Consider the following 23,387-nt stretch of genomic DNA (forward strand, 5'->3'; position numbering starts at 1 on the left):
GGCAGGCTCGCGATCGATCCTTGGACGACATACGAGACGCTGTGGAGATGCTGCGGTAAACTCACCGAGGGAGACAGGGACCAGGGCCCACCCGATTGGCCGGTGCTATGAGGGCAAGCATACGGTGTGTACTCTAATCTTTCCTCATGTTTCTTCATGACGTCCTCACGGGCTCCTGCCGCAGACTGACATAAAGCGAGCCCGCTTCCGTGCTGACTCGACTCACCAAGACGACAAGTTCACCTCGTGCATCCGACTCAATGGCCACGGTGTCCGCAACCAGCTCCCGTGCACGAACCTGCGCAAGCGGAAGCGCACTGTGAATTTCCGGATACATCCGCATCTGCGTCCGTCATCTCCACAAGCTGCACTGGTTTGGGCTTCAGCGGGCGGCCCCTGCTTTTGGGAGCAGGAGCTCCGGCGTTGGCTTGAGAGACGGGTGCGACGGAGGCCCTGGACTTCTTGCGAGCAGCGGGGGTGCATCCACGTGCGCTGATGCTGAGACTGACGTTCTCGGTCTCCTCGTGCTCACGTTGGTCCACACCCATATGCTCGGCCTCTGTAGCAGTGGCCTTCGCCTTGCCCTTGCCCTTGCCCGCCGCCTTTCCTTTGCTCTTCGCGCGTCATGCGATTTCCTCCATCCCGCTGTCCGGCTTGCCCTCGCTCGCGTCTTCGTCGATACCGGGCTCCCAGTGCGTCAGCGCAAGTGAAGCGGCCCGGGCGGAAGCCGAAAAGCAAGATGTATGTGGAGGAGTCGGATGAGACGCAGGATGTGGACATGGATGGGGAGCAGGGTCCGAGAAATGCACTCGCAGAGTCGGACACGTCAGGCGACCATCGGTGTGCAAGCGGGAAAATCCAAGTCACCCATGAAGAAGGGGAAGGAGAAGAAGGTATGGTGCCGAAGAAGAAGAGGAGATTCTCTACGTAGAATCAACACTACGCTGGTATGCTCAAGACACCGAAAACGCTGTCTGGTCTCTCTGGTTGATCTTCATCTGGGCAAACTACCATCATAACAGATGAAGAGAAGGAGCGTGCACATGAGCTGCGAGACAATTTCCTCGAGGCGAAAGATCTGCGTATGGACAACTTCTTGAACGACGCGGAGAAGAACATCAAGATATTCTTGTCATCTCATTTCCGCGACGAAGGCCTTATATGGTACGTGACTATATGCATAACCAGCCTTTCAACACTTATCACTGGCGAGCAGGTCTGAGCAGCGCGTACGCGAGAAACCCATCCTCATCGGCTTTTTCCTCGAGTTCCTGCTTCGAAACCGTGTTTTCCCGGAATCTGAACAGGAAAAAGGCCTCCGACGTGCTCTGCAAGTGATACACCTGGCTCGCAAGGAGCTTCCGGCCACGTTCATTATCGGCAAAGCCTTGCCCGATAGCCTCGGCGTAGGCTGCGAAAACTATTTGGAAGTATGGCGGAGATCGCGTGTATCAACATTGACTTCGGGGACAATACACAGGCAGATGTCACTGAGGACCAAGAGGATAAAGGCGAGCCCGAGGCCAAGAGATGCAAAGTCAAGGAGAAGGAGGAAGATCTTGCATTTGAGGAGGCCATCGGCGAGGTAGACACAGAAGTCATCACTCCCGAAGTCGTCGAGAGCCTCGGAAAGGCCGTGCAGCAAGAACGCGAGGCAGCCGATGCCGACGTGGGTGGAACGGGTGTCTTGGCCTGAGGCAACGCCTTCGCTGACAGCGGCTGGGACACGGGAGGATGGGGTGCTGGAAACGCGAGCTCAGAGCCTCACGACCCCTGGGCGCAGCCGGGGAGCACCTGGGATGAAAAAACCACTAACGAGCCGAACCTAATTATGGCCTTCCTCGGTCCGACCATCTTCCTGCTCACGCCTATAACGGGTGTAGCAGAGGCTCCACACGGCGCATCCTATCACTCATTCCTGTACAAGCCGCATCTACCGCTCCTGGCAAGGCAGCAAGGAAGAACCAGAGCGGGACCAAGATGGACGTCGAGAGCGGTGCGACGCCACACGACCCGTTCAAGGACGAGATCACAGTGCTGTTCGAGCCGGCGGTGGCGGAGAAGCTCATCATCGGCATGGGCCTTGCCGGGACATGGGTGCAGCTCGCTCGTCAAGACCTCAGCGCTGGATCCTGGACGGATGAACACGCTGGTGGGAAGCAGCAAAGAGACGAGAAAGGTGAGTTTGGGGTGCCCACCAAATTGTGGTACATGGAGCACCTGGCCTCCATCATTCCGAGCTACCACACCGAGCCATGATCCTGTTACTTTGTTCAGCTGTTGTAAACTGTCTCTGCTGTTGATGACGCCTCGCGCTGTCGTGCTCTGTTTCTGATCATTGAAATGTACTAATACTGCTGTATATGGACAGTGCGATCACTTACTGATGGGCTCCTTTGGATGGAAGTCAACCGCAGTTAAAGTCCTTCACAGATACACGCGCCATGCATCATCACGGTGAGTCGCGATTTGCGTTGTGCATCATGCCACTTCATCATTGGCGATGCAATCTGTGCAGTGGCGACACGAACGCAATTTGCACTCCTGTTCGTTCCCGAAAATTCAAGAAAATCGTGAATAATATGTGAAATCTAAATCTAATCACCTCAGGTTTCTGTTTTGTACGTAAGGAGATACTTCCGCCTCGCGGAGGGGCCGCGAACTCGTCCTCCACTCGTCGTAATGTGCATGCCTCATCCGTCGTGAGTTGCTGGGTTGCTGGGTCTCAACGTATTCATAGGACTGGGAAGGCTCGGGTACAGAATTCATTTGGCGTTGCCGTGTGCATTCACAATGGCACTATCTTTAATGCATCGGGGCAGGCAGGCAGGGGGGAGTACATGCATACCCGTTAGTAGTAACAACTGCTGTTAGACTGTATTTTTTCATCCTTTCCGAGCGTACTCATCTGCCTGGCCTACAGGACAGTGACAGTAGATCGTCGTATGTTATTACTAGCTTATCCAATGCCCTACTGCTCGGACATTGAACAATCTCTCATTTTTCTCATGATCACGTCCACCGTCTGCCGTCGGGCGATCTTACCCATGCTCAACGATACTTAGGACAAACATAAGCACGGCAATGATGGCATGTGTTGCCGACGGGCCGAAGGGTCAAAAATCCAGTAGGAAGCGCGGGCTGCCGGATCATCCACTGTCAAAATTGTCAATGCCTATTGCTGCAATCTCAAAAACCTACCCAGCAATGGACCGATGGCTTGGCCCTATTGACCTAATGAGCGAAAGTGGCCTAAGGTTTTGCCCTTGCCCAGCTCCGGGTGCTCCTCGATGGGCTTGCCGGTGTATTGGAGGGAGGCGTATAACATGAAAGAATTGACGACTTGACGACGGTCGTTGATGTGAACGCCATGCAGACCACGGTGCCTTGCAGGAGCCTCACCGCTACCGTGATATGATCCGAGACAGTGGGACGAGCGTGAGAAGGACGAAGCCGAGCGAGCAGCTCAAGATTCCACGGCGAGCCATGGTGCCTTCGCCGACTTCAGGGATCGTGCGGTGAACGTATCCGCCCATGCAGGAGCGCACTGATGGTGCCGATGGTGCCGATGAGTGCACCATTATGTCTGGTGTTCCAATCGAACACTGCGATGCGCAGTCAGCGTATGATGTATCGTCCCCTTTCCCTGACCATTGATGTTGTGGCAAGAACTTATGGCCGAATGTGAGAAAAACCAGTGCGAACTCCATCTGGAGAAGACTCCCAGGTATAGGAAATGGAGTCGCCGCAGCATTTAAGAACGCTGATGCGCTGCTCGACACTGGCTTCAAAAGCAGCAGTTGATGCTTCATGTTTACTCTTCTCCGCCATCTTCCCGGTTTGAGGCGCACTAGCAGGCATCGGCACCTAAATTCTCTAGATCTTGCCTCGAGTCTTTGGCAGTGCCACAGCTTGAAATATCGTCTCGAAAATTAAGAGGGTGGGAGGAGAGGCTCAAGGCTGCTTACGTTCACTGACGTCGGCATTTCTCTTTCGATGGTTGGTCTTTTACTTGAATAGCAATGCTATTGGATATACTTGTAGACAGAACACGCTGTAAGCTGTATGCATTGGTACGAATACAAACTACCCGGAAGGTGAAGTGTTAACTTATGATCAAAACCCGGATCGGCAAGAAACAAAATAATGATGATCACACCGAAGGCTGGCCTCAATGTGCAGATTCCCGGATATACGGCGTCATGAGAAGAGGACATTTGCTACCCTCCAAATGCTTGCCCACCACATACAGCCTTGTCAGCACACTGCGTTTACAGATTTGAGCCGGTGGTCGTGTAAGTCTAGGAGAAGATTACATACACGTTGGCCTTGCCGACTTGCTCGTCGCTCTCAGCGAACGTGAAGCTTGTAAGGAGGATGAAGAGGAATGTCTTCATCTCGATAACGGAAAAGTGCATTCCTATGCACGACTAACGTCAAGTCAGTGACTTGTTCACTAGGCGATAATATCATGAAAACAGCACTTACTCTTGGCCCAGCCGAGAACGTGAGGGTGTTGTTATACAAACCAGGCTGTGACTTCATGGCTTCGGGAAGATTATCCCAACGGTCCGGGCTTGTCCGAAAGTCAGTACTGGCGAACTGGAAGATCGAGCGGTCCACATACTTAAACGCCCAACCGTCAGTTTCCCACACCTCCCTATCTAGATTGAATCCCTCCATGGGTACATGTATGAGCGCCCCCTTCGGCACTCTAATGCTCATCACCTCCTGCACGCTCCCATCTGGCATCCGCGTGCGCACAGGCACACTCGTCGGCAGCACATCATCCCGCGTCGCTACGCGGATCGACGAGTGCACGGGCGGGATAAGGCGCAGTGTCTCACGCATGACGTTCTCGAGGTACGGCATCTCCGCGACGGCGTCCTATAGCGAGGCGACTTCGTCCGGCGTGAGCGTGGAGAGCGGCATGAGTGGAGCGATGGTAAGGAGCTCGCGGCGAAGGCGGGTCTGGATGGCGGGGTACTTGGCAAGGAGATGGAGCATCCAGGTGATCGCGAGTGAGCTTGTGTTGGAGCTGGTGAACATGAAGGTGTTGATGTTGTGGAGAATATCTTCGTCGGATATGCGTTGTTCCGGAGGAAGATCTGCTGCACCGTTCGAGTTGACTGTAAGAATGTATGAGTGAGAAGAAGGGAAAGAAGAGAACCCAAGGCATACAGAGCAGCGTGAGCAGGTCCTTGCCCTGATAAATGCTTCCGCTCCGTTCAGCCTCCGCTGTTTTATGCTTTTTCTCTTGTACAAGCTGACCAGCGACGTGACGGATCACTTCCTGACATCTCCGCACAGTCAACGCGGCTTTATCCGGCTGAACCAGCAGGTCAGATGAGAGACGCAGTGAAATGATGCATATACAAAAAGAGTATTGATGATTGGGAAGTGAAGGGCCACTAGACTGCGGAGAGAACCCTCTTGTTGCGAAACGCCGATCTCGAACATCTCTTCGTACGCACTGAAGAGCTCGTTTGTCTCGTCCTGAATGGCGTTGAATTGGTAGTCGAAGCCTGCATTAGATTTAATTTTGAATGTGAGCAGGTAAAAGTCATAGACATCCGCAACCTACCCGCTGATCCTATGACATCAAAGGTAGCCCGGCTCACCCAGTGACACACATCAAGCTTTGCACCGTTCATCGCCTTCTCACTTGTATCGTGGCTCTATGACTGTGCGATGAGTGCTCCATCGTTCCTTCAACTCATTCCCCTTCACGAATACAAGCAGGACCAAGGCACGCATGTTCTGCACAGAGAACGCCGGGATGGCCACTCGACGTTGTCGCTTATGCACCTGACCTTCTACTGCAAGCATACCGCATCCAGTGAGGCCGATAATAAGCCAGCGGGAGTGCCATGGTTTCTCATACACGTGCGAGTTTTCATAACGTGCGAGAGGGTAACGGGGTCAAGAGTGAAAAGGCGTTGATCTCACTGCAAATTGAAGCACGATGAGGGTAGGATGGGTTCTCATGCAGAGAGTGAACGCACAGGCAAGATGCCTCGAATCATCACATTTCGTCCGTACTGTTTCACGAATGCCTCCTGGACTTGAGGTGAGATGGACGCTGTAGACACACTCAACTCGTCAATGTCTAGAAGAGAAAGCACGGTACAATGCACCCGTTTCAAGCTTACTCCGTAACAAGACCTAGTTGGTCCTTGAATAGCCCTCTTGCTAGGCGGGCCAGGCAGGTTTCTAAGCGGATTGAACCATGGCTCGACAAAGGCTAGGTAGATGAAGAAGATGGAGAGTGTTGTCAGAACGGCACGAAGAATGCTGACAGACAACGTAGACAGCTTGTACTCCATCGTCAGAGGAGAGCTTAGAGCGAAAGCAGCCTTCAGCTCCCACTCTTAAATATGTGATTCCGAGAACAATAACAATAAGGGAGTTTCATTGATCTCGGGCTATCTCGGGCATCCAGGTTGACCTTGCTCTGTCTAGACAAGCATATCGTAGACATAGAATTCATTAGACGGAAACTGCACAAAAGACCTGCGTGACAACATGTCGCCGGCGTCCTGACCAAGTCAAAAAAGTCCTTCACGGAGTCGTCCACAACTAGAGCTGCGCGCTTGAGAAATGGCACCGTAAGCGCCCGCCTCTGGTATAAGCGCCCGCCTACAGGCGCAGATCTAGAACGCGTCTGGAATGCGTGCTATCCACGTAGCACCGCGTCATCACCACGTGACCGAGATTCACGATTTCAGCGGAAGGCCTAGAGTCGCAAAGCTCGCATACCATCTCTCCCATCGACCACCATGTTCTTCGCTATTTCTGCGTCTGGCGACTCCAGCGATGTCTCTACATTTACCTGCGGATCAGTTGCATCTATCGGGATCTGAATCGGACCGCACACAATCTTCTGAGGATGAAGAGGAAGAGACCTGGGAAGACCGGGTCTCTGATTCCATGGATAATCGACCGTGCAAGTCACTTTTTGACAACGAGAAGACATTTACGTCCGTTCCAGAAGCTGTGAACCACGACAAGCTCGTTCACGGAGTGGATTTGAATGCGATTTGCTCTCGGCTGGGTGGGTCTAATTCCCGCGTTCGTGTGTATCCTGCGTAGACAGGTTCTTCCTGCTTCCGTTTTGCCCGTACTGCTTCCCACCAACTTTTTGGCCCGTGATGTTACCTCATGACTATATCGTGCCCGTTGTAGAACTCGTACGCAACGGAGATGAATGGACTTGTCAAAAATTGTCTCGCAGACAAGCATGCCTCAGCTCGGACGTTGTCCAGATGCTCACGATGGTGGGACCGTGATGTGAGCACCCAATATTAACTGGATTGACACGACGTTCTGCATGCTGCCACATCTCCACATGAGGAGGGTGTTCTCTTTGTGCGACGGACATTGCAATTTGATTGCCGAATGATGGATATGCTCAGTATATGTCTCTTTTTTCATTGGCACCACCGATACGTTAGGCTTAGTGCTTTTTGCCTAAAGGACACATACGCGGTTACGGCTGCGGTCTACAGCACCCGTAACTCATGGCCGGGACTGTTCTGACCACGAACGAGAATTTCCAGTCCGGGGGCTTGTTCGGTCGGTCGTGTATTCATCTATGTTCAGTGAGAATGCGCTCTATATCAAGATCAGTGCTCATCTATCCCTTCTAGCTCTTGATCCGTATCAGCGAATCCGTTTGGTCAACTGGATAAGAAAGGAGGTGTGTCCCCAGATGCTCGCGATTGATAACGGACCACTGACTTTCACTCAGAAACCCGCGCCGTCTGAGGTCCTCGCATTGAAAGGAGACGAATCGTTCTTCTCATCAGATGAGTACCTCCCTCCTGTGTTGGAGGATGACCCATTGCTGCGTGAGTTCTCGAAGGTCTGCAATGACCTGCAATCGATGACGATGGAATACTATTGCAGAGACACAGTCTGCGGCATGGTCGGATTACGAGGATGAGCAATCCCCACCCACCGACCTGGCAACCGCTATACGTCGTATCCATATTCTCGAGAAGAAAGTGCAGCAGGCGAAGCAGGACTTGGCAGAGTATCGCACCTTCGTCGGCGAGTGACTGAGCCAGTCTGCATTTGGCGAAGTCCTAACAGACCCTGTTGCATCATCTTCAACCACTCATCTTGGAAGGCCCCTGCGTGACGATGACTCCCACTACTTCCAAAGCTACGGCGAGAATGGTACGAGGTCGTCCTGGTCTATCTCACATCTTGTTCACGTTCTGATCCTTCTCATACGCATACACTCCATCATGATTCAGGACAAAGTGTGCACAGCGACGTACGCAAAGTTCATTATGTCCAGCACCGAGCTTTTCCGCGACGCGATTGTTCTCGATGTCGGCTGTGGAACTGGCATCTTATCCCTCTTTGCTGCACGAGCAGGCGCAAGACGCGTGTTTGCTGTTGATGCAAGTGACATTGCGGACAAGGCACGACAGATTGTCAAGGACAACAAGCTGGACGATGTCATCACGTCAGTGTCACTATCTGCACGCTATCGTGGGACGCTCATCATATCTTTGCTCTTCACATCTTCAGGGTTATCCGCGACAAGATTGAAGACATTAAATTGCCTGATGACGTCGAGCATGTCGATGTGATCATCTCTGAGTGGATGGGATACGCATTACTCTATGAATTCATGTTAGATTCGGTGCTACGTGCGAGAGACAGGTTCTTGGACCCAGAGCAGGGTGTTATGGCCCCTAGCCAATGTAGGATGACGCTTGGTCTTTGCGAGGCTAGTGAGGTCTTCAAGGAACGCGTTGGCTTCTGGAGTGACATCTATGGTATGTAAGATTACCACCGGCGAGCCGGGTCAGCTCATAATGCTCGCACAGGTTTCGATCTATCGGCAATGGGGAATGACGTCTATGAGGATGCAACAGTCGACGTTGTCGGACCTGAAACTATGCTCAGCGAACCTTGCATGATAAAAGTCAGTCGGGCTAGATGCTGTCAGTGAAAGTGAGTCTGATCTCACTGTCTTGCCGCAGGATCTCTACCTCCCGAACATCAACCCGAAACAGCTCGACTTCTCCGTACCTTTCAAGCTAGTCTCTATTGCCGACCGGTGCACGAAGGTACATGCTCTCCTAGTGTACTTTGATGTCTTCTTTGCCGAGGACGGGCAGCCCGTCCCACCGGATACCGAGGCATATGTCGTATGTGAGGGCGATCCGGTCCTGGCGGAGGTCTGGCCCCTCGGAGGAAGACCTCATCCATCGCGGAGGATGAGCTCCGGCGAGGGTCTCCGGGGCAAGGTCAGGCCGAAGGTCACAAACTTCAGCACGAGCCCGCAGTCCATGCCGACACATTGGAAGCAGACGATCTTCCTGCTGAGGGATCCAATCACCGTGCACGAAGGTCTGTTTGCTTGTAGATTTCGGGAGAGTATACTATTCTGACTTTGGGCGCTCCATAGGGACGACCGTGCATGGAACCTTCAAGTGCCGGAAGAGTGAAGGTAACTCGAGAGAGTTGGACGTTGAAATCCACTACGTCGTCAAAGCTCCAGCAGATGAGCAAGCTATAGGTGACGCTGTTGTGCAGATTTACAAAGTGCGGTAATTTATTGCAGCATCACAAATGCAAAGAGACGGACGATGCAAATGTTGTAGTACTCATATTTTACTATAAAATAGAGCAGGTGCTTTTTTGTGTAAATGTTTGGAGGCTTGGTCATGATATAGTGAGCGACATAGGTTTATAGTATTACTATCGGTGAAAACGATTTTCTCGAGAGTTATACAGGACCTATCGATACACAGATCAGCTACATGAATATATGTTACATTGAAATGCTTCTAGGTAGCTTGAACTCTTCTGCAATAAGCCTTCCAATCGCTCTCGCAAAGCGTCACCCCCATGCTGCTGTACGAAAGCCAATCTTGATATATGCCAGTCGCCCTCCTGCGAATAGCAAGCAGGAGGGAGGAGAATTGTGCCTTCCTTCACTTGCCAATAGCGCACTACTTCGCGGACCACCTCCAATCCAGTGTGGTCAACGACCACCAGGAGCAGCCTTTCCGCTTTTTCATCTTCTCCCTCTTGAAGATCAGGCCAAATATTGCATGCGATATGATGGATTGCTTTCAGACGGACGAATCCGTCCAATGAACCATTCATAAGAGCACGTTAATAATCTCAACCGGCCAAAGGTATTCACCCAAATTCGCCGTGATGACTGCCTCAGGAGGCGTACGGATGGTCTTTACTATGTGGTTGTAATCGGCCCACAGGTGCTTGCGAAAGTCTGGAGGATACCGCATTGACACTGGCGCAGGAGCAGGCGAGCAAACAGAGGGTGCAAGAAGGATATAGCATCGTACAAGCTCACGAAATCAGTGTAGAACTGATAGAATGGCGTCGACAGCCCGAGGAAGCGAGCTGCTATCGACTCTAAAGTTGGCTGCGCGAACGTGTCCGAAGCTGGGGGCAGTGAGAGCGATGCCGTCGAAGCAGCGGCCACAAATGGGGCGACTAAACCTTCCATGGCCTGCTCAACGAGCCTATCACGGAAGACTTCCTCCGTTGAATCGTTTTGCTGTTGGCCATGCACGCAAATATAGTTTCCTCGCAGTTCATGACGAAGTTGGTCAGCGAATTCAGGTGCAGCACCTCACGGCCTATTCTCGCTAGGAGCAATGTGACCCTGACAACCTCTGTTTCCGATGCATCCCACCACGATGGCATAGATTTGAGGACCTCGGACTCACCCGAACGCAAGAGGTGATCAAGAGGGCTGAACATCCAATCCCGAGGTAGAGGTAGTGGGACTTCGCGTCGACTGTCGGGAGAAACAATCGGTGCAGGTGGCAATCTCTGAGTCATAGCGGTCGAGATCGAGTGGGGGGACATCCATATAGGACCAACGCAGAAGTCGTTCTTCGGCTGAAGGGCGAACATCAAGAAGGGCTTGATCACCTTAAGACCGCCCTTCGCCCAGATCACAGGAGGGACGGTCCATCCGCGGGGGTTCACGAATTCAGATCTCTGAGACGGCATGCTGAGCCAGCTCCTCGTCGCCAGGCATCAATCTGCGGAGGATAGCGAACGCCTGGGCAGTCCAGAGGTCTTCGGTCATGCCGGGTACCCTCCTAGACAGCTCCAGATAGCACGCCAGCACCCTCGACAGTGGTCTGCAAAATACGTGGGCATACAAAATTGATCCTTGCATGAAGACAGATTGCCAAATCGCATGCGTTGTAACCCGGGCGCATAGCTCGAAGAGCTGAGCAAATGGTAATAGGAAAGGGGGAGACTCCAAAGGTCCAGGTATATGGGACGGGACGCACGAGCGCAGCCGCAAGGACATCTGCATGCTCCACAAGCGTCTGGAGATTTAATATGTCTGTGACCAAAAGGGGACGAGCGCCGGCATTGCCCAAATCCACTAGCACATTGCTCAACGTCGTGCCGGATCTTTCCACTATGACTGGGCCATCCGGATGGAAGCCATCACGGACGGCGAGGATGCCAGCTGCTCGCTCGTCTTCGCCACTCCGCATCCCATTCACTCTTGCGCCTTCGAGCCACGCAGCTTCTGCTCTCTACAAAGCCACCCATAGTAATGTGTCCTGCTCTGCGATGTCGTCGGACCAGCCCCATCCTACGACCTGACTCCATAAAATTTCATGGCTAGGCATCGTATGGTGCGGGTCCCTCGAACACACCATCCACGCCTCTAGAAGCCGGAGCCAAACCTCTATGAGCTGTCTTGAGCGGCATTCCTCCGATAGTACGTGCCACCTGAGAAGGGAGAAATGCTCCGAGGCAGTGATACTAATGTGGGCGTATAGACCATATGATGCGAATATAATGAATAGCTGGAGCATTCCCATGAGCAAAGCAGTGGCAAGAAGAAGGGAGAAAGGCGATCACACAGGAGGAAGAATGATTATGAAGCGGAGCAGGGCGTCTGTCGCAAGGTGTGCCGCCGGCGCTTCTCGAGTCAACATCTGTCCTTGAAATGCGATTATCGGTTCTAAAACGATGCAAAGCGCCAGATGCGAACAAGGGGGCACAATAGCTTTGTAGACAGACGGCGGTTGGTGGTCTCGAAGTATGTACGATCTGCGTATTGTTTAGTAATGTCCGTCGGCTGATCATCTAGTAGTGCTATCTCGTGAGACTCAGGTAATCTTCGCACATCGAGTGCAAGGCGCTCCGAAGTGAATCCATGTCTTCCACCGACGCGTCCTGCTTCATGTTCCAAGACAAGCCTCTCGTATCCAAGACCATAATGCAACGGTCACTGGTGCGGTGGCTGCACGCCTAGGTAGGAATATTGAGCTATGCGGACTCTATGTGGACACCATACCACGCACTCCTCACGGTCCGTCGAGGATGGGATGTGCCCTTCCGGAATGGTGTGCAGAGCGAATGGGCCATAATGAGTACGGTTCAACGCCCTTGCCTGTACAAACAGTTACACACTGCGACTCTACAGCATTCCTGACGTTACTCACAAGGTGATTCATCCATGGGTGGCCGGATCTACGTTGGTTGGAGACAATCCTCGGGCCCTGCCCGAAGTGCATTTCTTGAATCCCATCAAATGGTATATTGAATGACGTGCAAGCCGATCAATTGCAAGGAACGTTTGCAGCCCTATATCAAAGTCTACGGTCCGTGTCGATGCAGGTCCCTTGATCACCGCATACTCTGGGTCAAGATCTCCTCTGATGCGCTCCTGAACATGCTCTTCGCACCCCCAGTGTAGTATCCGGCGTAGTGGACATGCATTATCGCGGACGTGGACGGAGATCACGTATCAGTAAAAAGGACAACAGCATGTAGACAATGTGGATGATCGACCTACGATATAAATGATTACATGATGATGAGGAGCATGAAGGAGAAGAAGCGCGTGCGGTAATGTCTGTGCATGAACTGATGTATACGCAGGACGAAGACATGCGACGTGACAATATCATTCCATGTCATGAAATGGCACAAGGAATCTCAGAGATTGGCCTTTGACAACAGGGTACGATGAAGACATGGGTAATCGGGTCAATACAAGGCAGAGCACTCTGGCGTCAACATAGAAAGTCCCGAACATCAAGCCTGTCAAGAGGTCAGTACCTCCGTGAGTAGAGGGCGCAAAAGGCTACTCACAGGAAGATATCATGGTCCCACACACCACCGAGCTCATAATAACTAACCATCCGATTATCGGTCATCCTCAGTGCATCCGCAACCTCCGCTGCTGCTCTGCCGGAAAAAGAATATCGCTCTGGATGCTCAAAATCAGTGTCGGCTTGTTCAACAGAGAGTGAAGACCCTCCGCAAGGTCAGGCAAATGTCTTGGCGGGTTTGATGGTGGCGGATGTGACTTCGAGTGAAATAACGACCAATGGTAGTAAGAATGTGAAGGCGAGGGCGGGTGGGAGGACATCGAATGCGGGAGGCGAGGAGGAGGGCTGCACGGCACCGGAGGAGTGAGATGGATCTCGGGAAATGTAGAGCGCGTGAGATCGAAGACGTCCATGGCCTTGGAAATGTAAATCAAAGAATTTATGTCATACTACAGGTAGAAGGACTCACCAGGAAGGCATCCCCGTAAGTCATGCTGTACGTTTGATCAGAGGAAGGACGATATATCACGAACCTGGTAGTCAAGAAAGGTCAATCAAGAAATCAGGGCAAAGTGCTGGTGAGCGGGGCAATGACGATTCATCCGGCGTTATTGCTAACTCAGGAAGCGGCTTCAATTTACAGCTGAATCTCTGATCCCGTTCAGCACTTGAGCGATATGTGACAGCTGCAATCTCTGATGATTTCATGTCAGCACTACATGTCAGATGAACACGTACGTCGAGCCAGCTTCATGCCCGTATGTGGTGGTAACAGAACCCATTCTTCCAGTTCCAGTTGGGATCTGCCATTAACACTGATACCCGAGTGAGCGAAGCTATAAATCACTCCACCCTCATAGGACGTACCACTATGCTGGGCAAATCGCATAGCGATCGCGCTTGGGCTGCTTCTCGCGGTCTCGCTGATGCTAACGACCTTTCCCATATGCTCAGGATACAGCCATCCTGCTGCCAAACTTTGCATAGCACCCACTGATGATCCCATGCTCACGTAGAGTTTGTCAATCTCAAGATGAATGAGCAAGCAGAACTGTGCGCGAACCCTATCGAAGATCGAGATCACAGGGAAATTGTGTGGCATACGGCTTCCCCGTAGAAGGATCAACTGACGAGGGACCGGTTGAGCCATAGCATCCTCCGAGGACATTTGTGCATATGATGAACTTCTCCCACCAGCCTTCAGAAGAGTTCAAATCCGTCAATACGGCATGAGAGGACGCCGACAAGCCAGTATGGAGCAGGATGACGTTGTCCTTCGCAGGCGACAACTCTCCCCATGTCTCGTACGTGATATCGAATCCAAGAAGAGTGGGGCCATACGTCAGCGATATGGGCTTCGAGTAGCGGTAAATTTTGTAGGATGCAGGATTCGGTCTCGCATACGGCGGCTCCGGTCCTGAGTGCAGAGTGGGAGAGGTCAGTGTGTCAGTGTGCGTGGGTAATTGCGAGGCGTGGAGCCGTGACTCCCGGGCGGCATGGGCTTTGACACAAGAAGGGACTATCGTGCGGTCTTGTTGAGGCGATAGACGACTGGACGGTGGCTGCGTGAGTGGATGGCTTGTTACGTATGAGAGTGTGCGGGAGCTTGAGGCGTCGCTGCGCGACCCTCGCAAGATGTCTAGGAACACCAGGCATGACGCTATCCATATGACCATCCCATGTCAGTTCTCATCATGATTGATTTATTTCTCGATAGCACTCGCCTTTAATCGTATATACAATGGGAGAGCTGACGCTGGCGGGAGATCAGGTAGCAGAATGTGGGTAGAGGACCGTATGGGGCAAGAGCAGGCAGATCTCTCCCAAAGACAGGAAGATATAAGAGGGAGAAGTCGTCAGGGACATATTCGGGCCTTCGTTCATTTGGATAGGGCACCACCATGGTCCGCAGTCCACAGAATTTGCACCTTGCGTGCAATCGCACATGCCTGCACGCGACCACGTGCGCTTCTGACGTGCGCCATGGCGGGGGGTACTCATTCTAGAACTCATTCTAGAAGATCTGATGCGAAGCACTCGCAGGGCTTACGTAATCTATCAGCCCCTTTTCGGGAAACATGTCGTTGCTTCTGTGGGCCGGGCGGCCACTTATAATGGATGGCGGATCAATCGATCACGATGCACGTTGTGGACTATGCTATGCGACCGTCGCATTCCGAGTCCACGAGACCAGGAAAGAATTCAACGACCATCTTCACGGGATGGACAGTAGTGTTGCACCTGGAATTTATGTTGTCTGTTATTTGGAACCGGCGCCGCCATGCCAACTAAGAATTCTTCGTGACTCGGGATGCATCACATCACGTGCACCGGGGTCGGTGGACCAATCGGCGTGGTTACGCCCACATTCGTGAGCAGATAGACTCTCCTCTTCGCAGAATCCAGATATTCTTCTCTGATAGGTACGCGCATGCTCTGAAAAATTACAACGCCAGCGTGTGCTCATCTTGATCGATAGAATACGGTGCAAGAGCTGCTTCAGTGCTAGTTAATAGCAATTCCCACAAGACGCAGGTACGTGGTGACCGCTGAGGTTCGTCATAGATAGTCTCATTTTGTCACAGTCTTCCCCCCGCGCTCTGAGCATTGTCAGTTTCTGTCAGGGTTGAGTGGTGAGTTTGCACACCTCAGAAGGCTGCTTCAGCGTAATGTCCACCCATCTTATATTATAAGGGTATCAGCGTATTGATTTCATATGCGCCTACAGAATTTCTATATCTGGACATGAACTATCATTTACATAAGATTAAACGACGCTTTCGACGATGGCAGGAACTTAAGCGAGCAGAAAGAGCACAAGTAACATATCGGACGGTGGTATTTGCCTCATTCTACTTTCTGTTCTCATTTATGCTTTTCGTGGCATGTCTCCTATGTCCAGCAGTGGGAATAGAGCTTCCCATTGCAGCCATCATTTGTTTTGTTGATTTTGCCGCAATCCTTGAGTTATCAAGTTGTACGTCGAGTAGATTTGCTTCTGCTTCTGACAGTGTCTGGCTCATTATGATGAATTTATAGTTCTCGTTCTCCAGTGCGAACGTGCCGCGCTGCGATCAAGGCGTCTTTCAACATCATTTGGGGCCTATACTGTCACCATAGTCATTTTGGTCTTCCTCGGCTCACTCAATGCGTCAATGCTCATGGTGGTGTTCATGTGCGGACTTGACACATGCATGATGTATTCGCTGCTGCTGTTGCTATGCTTCACCGATTCAGATAACTGCAGACGCGGCAACTCTGTAGCTCCCACTCAAAGGATCGCTCAAAGAACGGGCTCAGAATCCACCATGAGACAGGGCAAGGCCGTGACCATATTCATACAGGGTACTAATCTCAAAGCAGTTCAGATTGGTAAGTATCTCATACATATACGCAAAATGCTGCAAGCTTACTGGCGCAGTTATCAATCAGCAAACGTCCGCTGCAGATGTCATGCACATCTTATCTCAACGACATCTTATCCCCAGCCTCCGGAGATTGCAACCTGCTCTCTACTACAAGTCATCACCTCTCGAAAATGACGCTAATCTGTTCAGCCTCGGAGTACGAGATCTGTCAACACTTCATTGCAGGTTCCGAGTCTTAGGAGGATCTAGAAATGGTAAGCTAAGTAATCTTGTTTGAACTCGAGGTCTTGTCTCTAACAGAAAGATTGTCTATCGGAATTGCAGCAGGGCCAGGCCCAATGACATTTCAACCTTTGGCAATCTCTGAGCAGAAGCTTGGTACGATGTGTCTCCAGTTCTTAGCATTCGACCTGACGTAACTCTCAGCATCGACAACAGACAGGAGAAATGCCAAAAGCCGTAGAACAGATCAACGCAAACTGCAGCATAAACTGATGCTGGAATCTCTGGAATCTGAGGGATTGGATGAATATGGACAAGCAGTTAACCCTGCAAGTGCGCAGGACTCACCGAGTCTCCCGGCTGTGACACACCATGAAACGGATCGCCATGGGCGCACAGTCAAGCCAGCCCTCATAACATCAGAAACCTTTCCGTCTTCAGCGGCAGCACCCACGACTCCAGATAATTCCAGTGCGGGCTCATCCACACAACACGAGGATCAAAAGATTATCGAGGAAGGACGAGCATGGGCAGACCTTCTGCACCTCATCTCATACGTGGACCATTACTTGTCTTTACTCAAGCTGGACGAGCCTCTAAAGTTCATTCTCATCAAGGCTACGACGGCCGTTGGGAGTTCAAGTGATGGCACCTCTCGCCCACCTTACGATAACTATGCATTGGATACCACCAGTAAAAGTGTGCGCCTATTCCTCCAACATGAGAAATGGCTTTGTTCCATGCTTGGAGACGTGCAGGAACTACCATTCCTGGATGATCCTAGGTATCAGCAGCAACGCGATGTGCTGGAGAGCCGAATACGCAGTGAAATAAACCTATTGCAAGATCGCCGATTGCGTGATTGGTGCAAACAGACACCCCCTACAGCTGATCACAGTGCGCCGCAAGCGGAGCATTATGTGGACACAAGTGAGTGATACATAGAAATGGGGCTGCCGCATTGCATAAGTTTAATCATGACCATATAGATGAATACTTCACGATGTTCGACCATCGCCTGAAACCAGTGGTATTGGCATATCATATGGTCGCATTGACCATGAATCTGTTGCAACGCCTGCCTCTCAGGGGAAGCAAGATTCTGCTATCGGGGCTTCGGACAATCATCCGCCTATCAACAACATTTGCTCGGGGCGGATTCGGTAGCACTGAAGACGACTCACTGCTGAATGAGTTACCAAAGGATATTCGAACCATTTACCGCCACTTCAATCTTGATCCCCACACACGTGCGTACGCATGTTGTCCAAAGTGCTTCGCACTATATGTGCGTCACGCTTGCCCCGAATTCTGCTTACACCGAGAACTGCCCGAGAGCGAACCATGCAGAGAAAAATTGTGGCGGATCCGCACGATCCGGGGCAAACAATTTGCATATCCATTGAAAGTATTCCTGTACCAGGACATGAAGCATTGGATGGCTCGGCTTTTGTCTCGCCCTGGCATGGAGGACATTATGAGCAGCGCAAATCGGCATGCCGAAACAGTGCCAAAGGAGAAGCAACGAGACATATGGGACGCTCCGCTCTTCCAGAACTTCAAGGGCCCTGATGGCATCTCCTCATTTGCGCATGGCCCCTCCCATGAATCGCGGTACTTGTTCAGTCTATCTATCGACGGCTTTAATCCTTTTTACACAAAGGTGGCAAAGCAGAATGTATCTGTTACAGGAATCTACATGGTTTGCCTGAACCTCCCTCCCCACCTGCGATACTTGCCAGAAAATACATATCTAGTTGGCATCATTCCCGGTCCCTCTAAACCGTCACTCAATCAAGTGAACCATTTTCTAGAGCCCCTCATTGATGACCTTTTGGCATTCTGGGACCCAGGAGTTTTCTTCAGTCGCACCGCATCATATCCTAAGGGACGATTGGTTCACTGTGCAGTCATACCTTTAGTGTGTGATCTACCAGCAGCACGGCAGGTTTCTGGTCATGGCTCCTACAGTGCCTCATTCTTCTGCAGCTTCTGCAAGCTCAGACTTGAAGATATCGAAAATTTTGACAGTAACACGTGGCCGAAACGCGATCCTATGGAGCACCGTAAGCATGCAGAAGAATGGAGAAAAGCAAATTCCTATGAGGCTCGTGCAAGCATATTCAAAGCGCATGGTGTAAGATGGTCCCAGTTGCTTAAACTTCCTTATTGGGATCCCATAGCATTCACCGTCGTGGACACAATGCATAATCAATACCTGGGTCTCATCAGAACTCATTGCAAAGAGATCTGGGGCATGAACATTGAAGTGGAAGATGGGGATGGGATGTATGTTCATGCTCGCAATGTTCCACCACGACCGTCCGACACTGACATGCAAGAGGGTAAGCATCTCTTGTATGGAGGCTCAATGTCACAACTGGCAAAATGTACGAAGGCAGTGCTATGGCATCTTTGTTTTGAGCATGACCTTCGCTGTGCAAGAACCAAAAAACAGCTGCTAGCTTCCTTGGTTCATTGGGTGAGTATCACATTACTTGGTCGGTATCTTTCGTTCTGATGTACAAGTCGGACGCAGCGCATACAAGAGGGCTTTGAAGTAGACACATCCTCTGCCATGGATGTGACTTCCAAGTCTAATAATTCAACATCCACCTTACCCATGATGGAGGAACGTGTGAGAAAGGCGGAGGCATCATTGGCGCGAGGCAGTCAAGCAAAGACACTGGCCACCCATTGTAAGCCGGCGTTGATAGCTATGTGCGAATCCCGACATCTCGAATCCACTGGCGTGAAAGCTGTTCTCGCTGAGAGGCTTATCACATGGGTAAGATATGAGCTATTGCTGGTCGTACGAACACTTATATTGGAGTTCTGGCGCATTTAGCAGTTACAATTAGCCAATGGACAGCAGAATAAGCCAGTGGGTGCATCGTAGCTTCATTTGCTATATGCAATGAATTGATACTGTATTTATTAGCAGAACACTCATGCGACTGCCGTCGATGTTAGTACTCTTTTCTGCTTCTTTATCAAGAATTACTCACGATCTAATCAGCCTCCACGTCTGTCACATGAACAGCACGAAGAAGGAAAAACCAGGAATGCTTCCACTGTTGTATTGGGTCGAAACACACTCGCACAAGTTCACGCAGACATGGAGCAGACAGAACTTCCATCCTGGGTCAGTCCCGCACCATGCAATTTTGGCACTGAAACAAGGGGCAAGCTGCATGCAGATCAATGGCTGGCAGCCTGCTCTATTAACCTTCCTATAACGCTTGTGCGTCTATGGGGAAAAGAGCAAGGTAGAAAGCAGAAAATGCTGCAGAACTTCATGGACCTCCTCACTGCTGTCACGATAAGCAGCATGCTCGAGATTTCTCATCAGCATATTCAGATCTACGAGAGGTCTTTGTTGCGATACCTGCAAACTTTGCGGGAGCTCTACAAGGAAGCGGTCATCAAACCTAACCATCACTTGGCTTTGCATGTCGGTGAATCCCTCCGAATATTTGGTCCTGCTCACTCCACGCGTACATTCTCCACCGAGAGAATGAACTACCTCCTCATGCAGACAAATACTAATGGAAAATTTGGTATGTTACGTCCTGAAATACTGTGTCTGTATCAATGATGACCCAGTCCCCATATAGGCGAGCTTGAATTGACTTATATGACACACACGTGCCGAGCGGCGAACCTCCGTGCTTTGCTACGGCATGATAAAATCCGCGGTATAATGGACGAGTTCATGACTTGTTATGATGGCATTTACAACGAGGATAGACGAGGAACACGGCTGCGAGAGTCAACAACACTAGATGCACAACCGCAAGGCATACCCGGGAAGAATAGCAAGGTCACTTCTTTGGAGAAAAATCAATTTATGGCTTTGCTCCAGCTGCTCAACGCCGAGATAGGACATGACATGTACGTTGATGCCAGGGACGTTAGAAGGACTCCTGGTTGTCAACAGCTGTCCAACAAGGGCACAAACTGTCCGAAAATCATGATCGGAGGTATCACATATCGTCCTCATAATGTGGCACCAAAGGATAGCAACATCATCTTTTCCTCACCTCATACTGCGCATACTCAAGCAGGAAGGATCATCAATATCTTCTTGCATCAACATCGCGATGTACATGGAAAGCTTGTCGAAGAATCATTTGTAAGTATTGAGAGCCTGCAAGAGCTCACTGAGCTAGATCGTCTCAGTGATCCATACTCCAATTTTCCTGGGGTCGGTGGCAAGCTCTATTACAATGCATATTCTTCAGATATAAATGTCGTCAGGCCAAGCAACATTATATCTCACTTTGCAAAGACCCCTATGGAGGTTCAAGGCATCAAGAGATCTTGCATACATGTGCTACCACTGGATCGTGTACGCTTTTTCTTCACTGCTGTGGGTACTTGAAAAAATCTGATTTAAGTTAACGCACAGATGATGCACTTGGCAGATTCATTTGCTGATGATGAGGAAACAGAGATGGAGGAAAGCCTCACCAATGACTCCTCAGAGTTGCCTAGTGGCGTATTAGATGATTTCTTCCACCAGCATGGAAGATAATGCTTACATCTTAGTCATGAATGATAATATCGTGGTAACGCGTTCGATGACCCAATAATCGGCCACGTAGCCTTCATCATTCCCTTGCCTCTCTTCCCTCGCATCATTGAATGGTATACCAAGGTGAGCACTGGCTAACGAAAAGCGCAGTGCTACCGGCCGCGCTCACTTGACGTAGTCCCCGGCGGTGACCACTTCGTACTTGGGCGGCCGATCTTCGGAGACACAGCTCGGAATCGGCTACAAGAACCTGACTCAATAATCTGCAAGTTCAGCTTGTCGGACACTGTACCTCGAGCTTGACATTATATAATCTGTGCGAAAGAAGAGCGGGATTGAGTAGCGACAGACGCCACTGCGGTTTATCGCACGATGCACGGTCGATTTGAAGACATCGTCTGCACAAGTGTCAGCTGGTTCTGTTCAACGCAGAACTTCTTCCGATGACCCACTCGTCCACCGAGCAAATTGGTCACCGAGGCTGATGTAATTCGATGTGAGCAGAGGGGCGCCAAGGGAGAGTTCGGAAAATACTTGATGACCAGTGTGCCGGAAATGGGCGGTGCCTCTATCCACTGCTTCTGCTTGTTCAGAACTTGCAAGGCCTGGATGCCGGGTTCTTGCCATCAGATGGTGAAGCACTGCATTGCACATCGTGAGCGGCAAGAATCAGCCACCTCCTATCGCCAGATAAGCTGACCTCAAAACTGCAGACGTAACACTAAGAAATTAAAACAATAAGTCAAGACAGGTGCTGGCTTACTCGGTGTGTGCGCCGATACCGATGACGCGGTCGTCCACCAGAACTGTCTAGGGTGGATAATGTAGGACATGCATGATGGCGGCAGAGTTCTTCGTCTGGAAAGTAGACATCGTGCATCATCTATGCTGCTGAACTGACTGATTTCACCTTATCATCGAAGTAGTCCTCTGGAAGATTCAATGCCAGAGCGAACAGGGGGAACATTTTCTTGCCTAGCTCGACAGCGGCATGACTGCAGTCAAAATATGAACTGATGCACTAGTCCTTTATATGGAACACCGTCGAGATCTATCGAATTCGCGTCAGTTAAGAGCCCGCAGAAGACATGTGCGCGTGTCGCAATCATGCTCAACCGTCGCATCGCCAGTTTCAAGAGAACATGTCCGGAATACTTCCCATTATCAAGGCAGAAAGGATAAGCCCCCTGCTCATAGCGGGCGAGATGCAGCTCACGGGTGTGGGAGTAAGGAGGACCCTGCGGACGGTTATGAGCTGTGACATGGTACGAATGTAGCGCAGGATCATTTCATCATTATACAATGCCGGGTTGAATATATTTATTGCCCTTGCAATGGACGTTCGCCTGCTTGTTCACACATTTTCACCGCAAGAACTCAAATTTCGAAGTCATCAAGCACTGTCCGGTCGCGCGGTTTTGACGACACGGCCACTTCGCAACTCACACAAATTCACGCAGATCTTCTCTAACAACGTTTGTATTCTATTTTCTACACTACGCGATGGTAAACTATGGGGTACGCTACGCTACGGTACAAATGCGAGATGCGGGCGCAATGCGCATACGGTACGGTACAGTAGCGAGTACGTATGCGAGGTATGGTACTACGTAACGGCTATCGTGTCTAATAGGTATCGTATCTAGCGGGTATTCTATGCGATGGGTATACTACGAGAGCGGCTACCGTATGTATGAGATGAGAGACGGAGTACGGTACGCTATGCTACGGCTATGGTACGTCTACGGTAAGGCTACATGAAATCTACACTAGCGGTGTGTATCTTTATGACTGCACTACGCTACAACTACACTACAACTAAACTACGCTGGACCTTGAGCTTGAGGAGCTGTGGGGGGAGACAATAAGTAAGGTCACCGAGAAGAGAGAGAGAAACAGAGAAAAAGAAACAGAAAAAAAAGAAACTGATTCCCCGGAACCCTTTCGTTCCGCCAGTTGCCCTTACACCCTCTTGACGTTACCCTCCACATCCACACACCGCAACCCTCCCCTCCGGATCCCCCGTCTGTTCAGGGTACCCCGGAGAACCCGCCCTGGACAACCCATCTAGGTGCTGCCAGAGCTGGGATGATCCCTGCCCCGCCTGGATCCCCCGCGTCCGGGATCACCACAGCAGGACATTGAAACATTTGGGTGCCCAGATTCCCCTGTGTA

The 23,387-nt window shown here is 51.0% G+C and overlaps 8 protein-coding genes across 8 annotated transcripts; 4 read left to right on the forward strand and 4 right to left on the reverse strand.

Moving 5' to 3' along the window:
• Positions 1-625: 625 nt before the first annotated feature.
• Positions 626-2,259, forward strand: LAESUDRAFT_757034 (uncharacterized protein; the record flags this gene model as incomplete). Its single annotated transcript, XM_040912248.1, has 6 exons — positions 626-893; positions 1,023-1,164; positions 1,217-1,430; positions 1,481-1,673; positions 1,734-1,877; positions 1,928-2,259. 6 exons carry the CDS (start codon positions 626-628, stop codon positions 2,257-2,259), a joined length of 1,293 nt encoding a protein of 430 aa, XP_040766591.1.
• A 1,906-nt stretch (positions 2,260-4,165) lies between these two features.
• Positions 4,166-6,326, reverse strand: LAESUDRAFT_803340 (cytochrome P450; the record flags this gene model as incomplete). The annotated part of the gene is made up of 12 exons (XM_040914016.1): positions 4,166-4,265; positions 4,321-4,430; positions 4,489-4,576; positions 4,628-4,771; positions 4,988-5,129; positions 5,182-5,329; positions 5,377-5,525; positions 5,585-5,676; positions 5,717-5,877; positions 5,904-5,944; positions 6,002-6,082; positions 6,161-6,326. The coding sequence occupies 12 exons, from the start codon at positions 6,324-6,326 to the stop codon at positions 4,172-4,174; spliced, it is 1,416 nt and encodes a 471-aa protein (XP_040766592.1). The 3' UTR covers positions 4,166-4,171.
• A 490-nt stretch (positions 6,327-6,816) lies between these two features.
• Positions 6,817-9,670, forward strand: LAESUDRAFT_803350 (S-adenosyl-L-methionine-dependent methyltransferase; the record flags this gene model as incomplete). The annotated part of the gene is made up of 10 exons (XM_040914017.1): positions 6,817-7,054; positions 7,650-7,699; positions 7,751-7,850; positions 7,909-8,048; positions 8,070-8,181; positions 8,269-8,476; positions 8,542-8,792; positions 8,844-8,941; positions 9,000-9,369; positions 9,428-9,670. The coding sequence occupies 10 exons, from the start codon at positions 6,817-6,819 to the stop codon at positions 9,571-9,573; spliced, it is 1,713 nt and encodes a 570-aa protein (XP_040766593.1). The 3' UTR covers positions 9,574-9,670.
• A 70-nt stretch (positions 9,671-9,740) lies between these two features.
• On the reverse strand, positions 9,741-10,573 carry LAESUDRAFT_803362 (uncharacterized protein). The gene has a single exon (XM_040914018.1). The coding sequence runs from the start codon at positions 10,129-10,131 to the stop codon at positions 9,775-9,777; it is 357 nt and encodes a 118-aa protein (XP_040766594.1). The 5' UTR covers positions 10,132-10,573; the 3' UTR covers positions 9,741-9,774.
• Positions 10,574-13,121: 2,548 nt separating this feature from the next.
• On the reverse strand, positions 13,122-14,741 carry LAESUDRAFT_803366 (uncharacterized protein; the record flags this gene model as incomplete). Its single annotated transcript, XM_040914019.1, has 8 exons — positions 13,122-13,221; positions 13,278-13,534; positions 13,615-13,618; positions 13,681-13,780; positions 13,824-13,868; positions 13,953-14,149; positions 14,190-14,604; positions 14,672-14,741. The coding sequence occupies 8 exons, from the start codon at positions 14,739-14,741 to the stop codon at positions 13,122-13,124; spliced, it is 1,188 nt and encodes a 395-aa protein (XP_040766595.1).
• A 2,644-nt stretch (positions 14,742-17,385) lies between these two features.
• LAESUDRAFT_618097 (uncharacterized protein) lies at positions 17,386-18,446 on the forward strand (the record flags this gene model as incomplete). Its single annotated transcript, XM_040903239.1, has 2 exons — positions 17,386-17,595; positions 18,108-18,446. Coding segments are annotated over 2 exons (549 nt in total), but the record flags the coding sequence as incomplete, so codon positions are not given.
• On the forward strand, positions 18,426-21,029 carry LAESUDRAFT_617409 (uncharacterized protein; the record flags this gene model as incomplete). The annotated part of the gene is made up of 4 exons (XM_040903231.1): positions 18,426-19,161; positions 19,237-19,463; positions 19,620-20,235; positions 20,293-21,029. Coding segments are annotated over 4 exons (2,316 nt in total), but the record flags the coding sequence as incomplete, so codon positions are not given.
• Positions 21,030-21,530: 501 nt separating this feature from the next.
• LAESUDRAFT_803377 (uncharacterized protein) lies at positions 21,531-22,179 on the reverse strand (the record flags this gene model as incomplete). Its single annotated transcript, XM_040914020.1, has 4 exons — positions 21,531-21,831; positions 21,913-21,933; positions 21,976-22,022; positions 22,114-22,179. 4 exons carry the CDS (start codon positions 22,177-22,179, stop codon positions 21,636-21,638), a joined length of 330 nt encoding a protein of 109 aa, XP_040766598.1. The 3' UTR covers positions 21,531-21,635.
• Between the last annotated feature and the right edge of the window lie 1,208 nt (positions 22,180-23,387).

The sequence above is a fragment of the Laetiporus sulphureus genome (assembly GCF_001632365.1).
Source record: "Laetiporus sulphureus 93-53 unplaced genomic scaffold LAESUscaffold_9, whole genome shotgun sequence".
In the NCBI taxonomy this organism is placed as follows: Eukaryota; Fungi; Basidiomycota; class Agaricomycetes; order Polyporales; family Laetiporaceae; genus Laetiporus; species Laetiporus sulphureus.